The sequence below is a fragment of the Xylocopa sonorina genome, chromosome 10 (genome assembly GCF_050948175.1).
Source record: "Xylocopa sonorina isolate GNS202 chromosome 10, iyXylSono1_principal, whole genome shotgun sequence".
NCBI classification, from domain to species: domain Eukaryota; kingdom Metazoa; phylum Arthropoda; class Insecta; order Hymenoptera; family Apidae; genus Xylocopa; species Xylocopa sonorina.
Window position 1 is genome coordinate 8,798,634 of NC_135202.1, and position 7,034 is coordinate 8,805,667.

Consider the following 7,034-nt stretch of genomic DNA (forward strand, 5'->3'; position numbering starts at 1 on the left):
TCCTCACTCGTAAAAATTAAGTTACTCAAATTTTCAATGGTAAAAGGAAGCATGAAAAAATCTGCTAGTCTTTATTAGACCGTCAATATCTCACTTTCGGTTTTTATAATTTGTGATTTAAAATGAAGAACTCTCTTGACATAGAAAATGAATACTTTAATGAAGAGTACTCCAGTTTGTGCTCTTCTTGCAACTCTATCTTGCAATCTATATGTAGCATCGGAGTACCATCTATTTGTGAATCAAACTTTGAAAATGACGACGTAAAAACGCAAGTTCAAAAAGATGTGACTGATGCGAAAAATATTGATACAATACACGAGGATATAAGTAAATATATACCGAATAGTTATATCAAAGAAGAAACTGCTCTTAAAGATATTGGTAATAGTACTGAAAATTCTTTGATAATTATAGGACCTCGTATATATGGAACGCAAAAAATGAACGAAAAGAACAACGACAAAGTTAGTTGCTCTAAAACTAAGGAAATAAAGAACGTTGAATCGTTAAATAAAGTATCTACAAAGCACAATATTATCTCCATTAAACGTTTAAACTCTAAAAATAATTTTAGCAATATCATAAATTCTAAAAGAATACTGTGCGTTAATAAAAATTCTGACAATAATTATGCCACCTTATCTAACGTTACAAGTAAATCGTCCATGTTAATGAAACCTACTTTAGATAACATGTTACATTACGAACCATTAATGGAAAATATGTCACAAACTGCAAAAGAAAATACCATAATACAATCTATGACATCGAATAATGATAGTTCCTCTACAAATTTGTCCTTAATAAAAGTTCACAATAAAAGTGACTATATTAAAAGAGATGTTTTAAATCAACGTAAAAAAGTACTTAAAACTATTGATTCAATATTACATTTATGGTAAGTATTTAGAAAGGTATAAATATTTTTAAATTTTACATGATTGTACATATTATACTTTAGTAATTTTATAAATTGCACATATATTTTAGTAATTATATAAATATTATGCGTGAAGTTATACTTGAAACAGTTCGCAAAAACACAGTCTGATTAAAGATGAAAAATGTTATTGAAGACAATAGTCAAAATCTGAAAAAATTTATCTAGAAACATTATTTTAATAATTGACTAAAAGAATACAATTATTTTTCATGTACAAGTAGTAGATATAATCAAAATCTATGTTATTTAATTTATGCCATATCAAAATCGTCTCTCTGTAACAAAAAACGTAAAATGTTAAAGATGGTAAATAAAAATAAATATAAAAAATTGAAATATCACTTACAGCATCATTATATTCCAATACATGTTTTTTGATAGCAGATGTATCTACCCAAGTAACAAAATCTTCTAAATTTCTAAAATAAGAATTGTATAAATTACTCATGTGTATATTTGATACCAATAATATAGTTTTATACTGTACCTTGTTACCAAGAATGCTGGATCTTTTACTACTTCTGCCCCAACTCTAACATGACCCTGTTCTATTAATTTAGTTGCCATTTTTAAGTTTTGACTCATTTTGTTTCGTACCATAACAACTGGCAGCCGTCTTCTGCAAAATGAACTTGCATTTACTTTTTGTGTTAACGACAAATCCCACTTTGTAGCTATAAGTCCCATTATATATAATTTTTCCAATAGCAATGCGCTCTGCTCAATTCGAAATGGATGATCTGCATCAACTTCTTTAATTTTTGTCCCTAAATCACGGATTTCTCGTGCTAATTTATTGTACCTGGATTAATTAAAAGTTGTTAATATTGTCTTTTTTTTGTGAAATTAATATGTAGAACAGCAATCATACTTTGTATAATCTTCACGTTTTTGTATTCGATAACGTTTTAAAATTTTCACTTCATGCAAATTATTATCCGCTTCCCATGATATGAAATCAACTTTTTTTAACAATTTCTGTTCGTGATATTTTAATTTTCGTACCATGATTGTAGATAGTAATTGTTATTACCACCTGTTGGACAATACTATTTGTATTATGACATAGGGTTAAGTTTTTATTTATATGGTACTAACAATAATAAAAGTTTTCTCAAAAATTTAGGATTTAAGTATATTTTTTAATTTTACAAAAGCTTCTTGCATACAATTCTATTTTTAAATTTTAATCTACGTTGCTAAGTGCAATAATAATAAACACTTACTATAAGCACCTAATTATTTTTAATTATTTTTGAGGTTAGAGTAACCTCAAAAAATCCTGTGTCTTAAATTCAGAGATTCGAATAATAAAGAATCATAATATATAATTGTTTAATTTGTTTATAATTTAAAAACGAAAATATCTTTTAATAAAATCAAAAATGGATAAAAAGAATAATGAATCAGCGCCAGGCGATGGCTTACGTTCTTTAAGAAGTACAATATTATTTCGCGCAGTTAATTATGAATTGTACATAAAACCGGTAAGATTATTACATACGATCTACAAAAATTTGAATAAAGTATATTGTTAACAAAATTGAAGTAAGCAAATTTGTTTTTCAGAATAAAATGATTATGATCTTTGGAACTATTGCAATGTTTGGATGTATAGGATACATTACTTATATGCGATGTAATTCTGATAATAGTCAATACTATTCTGCTGTTGCAACTGATGGAACAGTTGATTTAAAAAAAAAAACATCAAAATGGACAGTATAATTCAAAGTACTATATACAAATCATGTTTAGGAATTTACGTCACATGTTTGAATTTATTGTATAATATAGAATTTATTATTTATAGTGTTATTTGTACACTTCATATGATTTCACTATCGCTAATGTACATACTACTGTACCATTTATATATTTTTCAGTGATATGTACATAAATATATATAATAATTCAACACCTTTTGTTATAATAGTTATTTTAAATACAACTCACTCTTTATTATTATATTTAAAGTTTTACACTAGTATAAATGCACATTAAAACTAGATTAGCATTTCTTCAGTTATATTCTATCACCTTTTTTTTACAAAAATTTTATATTGTTTTTTTTATCAAATATAAATAGCATTCTGTACATCACATTTGTTTAATGTAAATAGATATAAAATTAATTTGTTTGTCACTGCTTATTGAAGCTGTCGGCTCTGGCAGTATGTATAAGGTTTTTAAAATTTGGGAGCAATTTTACAAAAATTTCATGACTCTATATTTGGTCCAGGCTTTTGAACAAAGAGTGTATTCTAAGTTTAAACACTGCTTAACAACATTGCTAAAAATATATGTATATATATGTTTACATGTATAGATAATTTGTAAATATTATAAATGTATATCATTTTTCTTGCATGTGATGTATAAACGCTTAAAGTATTATATTAGTAATGTATAGTATTTCACAAAAATCGGATACATGTATACTAACATTTGAAACATTAAATATTCTTTTCATCTATATAACTTCTAACTACTGGAAGCATTCAAGAAATAAAAAATACATTTTACTTCTAAAATAGGATATTTTTTGTTTATCACTCATTAAATGTTATATCAAATTTTGTAGAGATTTTAATCACAGGATATATTGTTATACAAAACTAATTTTGACTCTAAATACAAAAAATATAGTTTCAATTATTTGTATATACCATATAAAACTACAACAGTTGATTGCTTTACTTGGAACAAGTTATTAAACAGGAACTAACAATAACAATAGTTTTTCATTGGATTTTAATGATTTCAAAGTTTTCATACATAAATCGCTTATTATTAAAACAATTGAAATTCTATTATTATTTACTTTCTTCAGTCATATCATTGTTAATGTATTTTAAAAAACTATTCTTCTGTAAATATAAAAATATCTCTAATTTTTATCTATAACAAGTTGTTTTTGAAAATTTGGTCTCATTCATTAACAAACGATTAATGTGATATGAATGTAACAATGAAATTATTTATGAGATCATTGTGATAAAGGTTTATATAAAATTTGAATCCTCTATATAAATATCTCTTCAATACAAGTATTTCAAAAAATGATTTACATTAAAATGGATTTCAATTGTATGTTTCTCATCATGCTCTATGAACTATTAAGAGCATTGAAAATCATTTTAATAATAAGCGTTTATACAACTTGTGTATTAAAATTTGGCAATTCGTAATACTTTGTTGATGTTTTGTACTTTCATAGACAAGACGATTTGTAATGTAATGGTCTAATTTCTGTACAAAACAGTTTGTGTAAATTTGTTAAGTTTGCAATAATAAAATTTTCTAGAATGAAGATAAACAAGTTTGATTGAAATATTCTAATAAATCAAATTGAGAAATGTTAGATGTAATGTAAAGCACCTTTCTAAAAATTTCCTACAACCCTAACATGATTTCAATCCATATAAAATATTGCCATCAATTAACATTTTGAATACGAAAGCTTTCAATAACAATTCATACTTCTACCCTCCTTAGCTATCTCTTCTAATCTTCTACCTAACATAATTTTGCGTTTCTAAAGTATTTTAAAATATTTCAAACACTATGTTTATATATTACATTTCTTTAAACAAAGTTAGAATGTTAGAATATGTTAGTTTTTCTTGGGTGATTTGAATGTTAATTAGAACAATTAAAGTAAGGAGGGTACCATTACTATAAGACTGATATTTGATGGAAACATCAACTTCAACATGTACAATCTTGCTTATCTCGTGGATATAACAAAACAGTTTCGTAAATTGCAGTTGCTACATAATCTACGTTGTATTCATTAAGACCGCATATATTTATTCTACCGCTTCGTAACATATAAATATGGTAATTGTTTATCAAATACTCAACTTGTCTCTCTGAAATAACATTCGTTGCATTTAATAAGAAATTTAGTAGAAAATGCAAAAATATAATTTTGATACTAACCTGTAAGACCAGTATAAGAGAACATTCCTATTTGTTCAGTAATATGTTCCCAGGAACCTGGTGTACCTTTTTGGACCAATCTCTGATACAAACTTTTTCTCATTTCTTTTATTCTACTAGACATTGTAGTAATATGACTTTTCCTGAAATATATTCATATTTTTTGATTTTAAAATTTCTTTGTTTCTCTTAAATGTTGTAATATATTTGACAAATGTATTTCTCTACTTTATATCATACCATTCTTTAAAAAGGTCTGGATTTTGTAATACAGTTGCAACTATTCTTGCTCCATGATTCGGTGGATTACTATACATTCCTCGAATGATAAGGGTCAATTGAGATTTGACTTGAGTTATTTCTTTTGTATTGGACATAACAACTACTAGATTTCCAACTCTTTCGTTATACAGCCCAAAATTTTTAGCAAAACTTTGGCAACACATAAATTCTATTCCACGTTCTGCAAACATTCTTACAGCGTAGGCATCTCTATCTAAATCACCGCTTGCGAATCCCTAAAAAAATATTGCTTATACTATTTATCAAATTATTGTTATTAATAATATGTACTATCTTTAATACCTGATATGCACTATCAAAAAGTGCGAAAAGACGTTTTTCTTCTATTACATCTGCTATCTTAGCCCATTGCTCAGGTGTTGGATCACATCCAGTAGGATTATGAGCACATGCATGAAGGATAATTACAGCATTCTCTGGAGCATCTCTAAGATCTTTTAACATTCCTTCTATGTCAAGACTATGGGTTTTTGCATTCCAATATGTATATTCACAGGCCTTTTTAAATCCTCCATTTATGAACACAAGTTTGTGGTTTTCTGTTGATGTTTTGCAAACTAAATGTCACGAAAGGAATAAACAACTATCTTATAAGAAAAAAAATTTAAAATTTTCTTGCACGTACCCCAAGTAGGTTTGCTGTAGTAAAAGGTATCATAATGTAGAATACGACTTAAAAATTCAGCAGCAACACGTAATGCTCCAGTACCAGATAACGTTTGGATGCCAAAGGCACGACCTTGTGCAATGATAGGAGAATCTGTTCCTAGTAACATCTGTGTTGCTGCTTGAGTAAAAGCATCTAATCCCAAAACGGGGAGATATTCATGATTTTGCAGTTCGTCTGCAGCTAATGATTTTTCAACTTTTCGAACAACTGGCAACACCCATGGTTTTCCTTCGCTTGTGCGAAAAGCTGTAAGCAATTTACTTTTGCTATAATTGTTTGAAATATTTCGAATTACTTAATAATCCTGCATTGAGAGTCAATGCAATAGCAATATCTGTATACACAGAGATGATACTCTGTTGCAACATTTTAACACATTAAACTTATGTTCATGTTATGTAATCACGAGATATTCCTGGAGGTCATTTAACAGCAAATGTATTATAAAAGTATGATTACTACGGAACAGAATATTTCGGTTCTATGTTACTTTACATACATGATATTTTTATATGCGATAAAAGTTTATTTTAAACTGTTCACTAAACTGTTATAAGAATTCTGTGTTTATCTTGCTCTGTGTATTCATGTGTACACATATATATGTTATATATACGTTAAATATATAATATGTACGTTAATTATTTAATTAAAAATATCAAACATACCTCCTATAGATAAATTCACCTTTTTTTCATAAGCATCTTCTATAAAGGCTTTATGAAGTGCAAAAACTTCTATTGGAGGTCCTAATTTGAGTCCAGTGAATCTTGTCGTCATCTTTGGAACGTTTAAAATACCGATCTGATCAACTATATGTGCATAACGTTTATAAAGTGATAGTTAATCTGACTATATCATATTAAATGGAATTACAAACACATTTGCACACCTCTTATAATGGTTACTTCTTGTAATCACTACCGTATTAATCTCTTGAATTTTTATTTTAGGTGTTAAAGATAAGACTTTCAACTTCGCGTATTCATGTTCAACTGATGTCATGAAAAACGATGTACAGTACATTTATGCGAACTTCTCTTGTTAATAGATTTAAATTGCCTTCATTATGTGATGTGGCGTTAGTATGTATACTTTACAACTTTAACCACATCTTATTTGAAAGAAAAATCGTGTCTCTAATGTTAAATAAATAATAAAATATCTAAA

At 27.1% G+C, this 7,034-nt stretch overlaps 4 protein-coding genes across 5 annotated transcripts; 2 read left to right on the forward strand and 2 right to left on the reverse strand.

Annotated features, from left to right (window-relative positions):
* The first annotated feature begins 60 nt into the window (after positions 1-60).
* Positions 61-1,085, forward strand: LOC143428210 (uncharacterized). Its single transcript, XM_076902931.1, has one exon. It carries the CDS (start codon positions 123-125, stop codon positions 903-905), a length of 783 nt encoding a protein of 260 aa, XP_076759046.1. The 5' UTR covers positions 61-122; the 3' UTR covers positions 906-1,085.
* A 102-nt stretch (positions 1,086-1,187) lies between these two features.
* LOC143427986 (U3 small nucleolar ribonucleoprotein IMP3) lies at positions 1,188-2,190 on the reverse strand. The gene is made up of 5 exons (XM_076902533.1): positions 2,173-2,190; positions 1,818-1,982; positions 1,434-1,748; positions 1,293-1,365; positions 1,188-1,221 (listed from the first exon to the last, which is right to left on the reverse strand). The coding sequence occupies exons 2-5, from the start codon at positions 1,952-1,954 to the stop codon at positions 1,198-1,200; spliced, it is 549 nt and encodes a 182-aa protein (XP_076758648.1). The 5' UTR covers positions 1,955-1,982; positions 2,173-2,190; the 3' UTR covers positions 1,188-1,197.
* A 66-nt stretch (positions 2,191-2,256) lies between these two features.
* LOC143427987 (small integral membrane protein 8) lies at positions 2,257-2,858 on the forward strand. The gene is made up of 3 exons (XM_076902534.1): positions 2,257-2,433; positions 2,516-2,682; positions 2,718-2,858. Exons 1-2 carry the CDS (start codon positions 2,332-2,334, stop codon positions 2,672-2,674), a joined length of 261 nt encoding a protein of 86 aa, XP_076758649.1. The 5' UTR covers positions 2,257-2,331; the 3' UTR covers positions 2,675-2,682; positions 2,718-2,858.
* Positions 2,859-4,485: 1,627 nt separating this feature from the next.
* Got1 (Glutamate oxaloacetate transaminase 1) lies at positions 4,486-6,927 on the reverse strand. 2 transcript variants are annotated; one of them, XM_076902532.1, is made up of 7 exons: positions 6,773-6,927; positions 6,533-6,676; positions 5,820-6,110; positions 5,477-5,733; positions 5,132-5,409; positions 4,892-5,034; positions 4,486-4,821 (listed from the first exon to the last, which is right to left on the reverse strand). In XM_076902532.1, the coding sequence occupies exons 1-7, from the start codon at positions 6,888-6,890 to the stop codon at positions 4,658-4,660; spliced, it is 1,395 nt and encodes a 464-aa protein (XP_076758647.1). In that variant the 5' UTR covers positions 6,891-6,927; the 3' UTR covers positions 4,486-4,657. The 2 variants fall into 2 exon arrangements, with proteins under 2 accessions (XP_076758647.1, XP_076758646.1); XM_076902531.1 differs by having other exon boundaries at positions 5,477-5,751.
* Between the last annotated feature and the right edge of the window lie 107 nt (positions 6,928-7,034).

What these genes read in the sequence shown, in the direction of transcription:
- Got1 (XM_076902531.1), bottom strand. Translation starts at nt 6,890, where the DNA reads ATGTACTGTACATCGTTTTTCATGACATCAGTTGAACATGAATACGCG. An exon ending in CCAGACCTTTTTAAAGAATG is followed by an intron (nt 5,035 to 5,131) that starts GTATGATATAAA and finishes AATATATTTCAG; the next exon opens with GAAAAGTCATATTACTACAA. An exon ending in CTCTTATACTGGTCTTACAG is followed by an intron (nt 4,822 to 4,891) that starts GTTAGTATCAAA and finishes ATGTTATTTCAG; the next exon opens with AGAGACAAGTTGAGTATTTG.
- LOC143428210 (XM_076902931.1), top strand. Translation starts at nt 123, where the DNA reads ATGAAGAACTCTCTTGACATAGAAAATGAATACTTTAATGAAGAGTAC.
- LOC143427986 (XM_076902533.1), bottom strand. Translation starts at nt 1,954, where the DNA reads ATGGTACGAAAATTAAAATATCACGAACAGAAATTGTTAAAAAAAGTT. An exon ending in AAACGTGAAGATTATACAAA is followed by an intron (nt 1,749 to 1,817) that starts GTATGATTGCTG and finishes TAATTAATCCAG; the next exon opens with GTACAATAAATTAGCACGAG. An exon ending in CCAGCATTCTTGGTAACAAG is followed by an intron (nt 1,366 to 1,433) that starts GTACAGTATAAA and finishes TTCTTATTTTAG; the next exon opens with AAATTTAGAAGATTTTGTTA.
- LOC143427987 (XM_076902534.1), top strand. Translation starts at nt 2,332, where the DNA reads ATGGATAAAAAGAATAATGAATCAGCGCCAGGCGATGGCTTACGTTCT. An exon ending in ATGAATTGTACATAAAACCG is followed by an intron (nt 2,434 to 2,515) that starts GTAAGATTATTA and finishes TTTGTTTTTCAG; the next exon opens with AATAAAATGATTATGATCTT.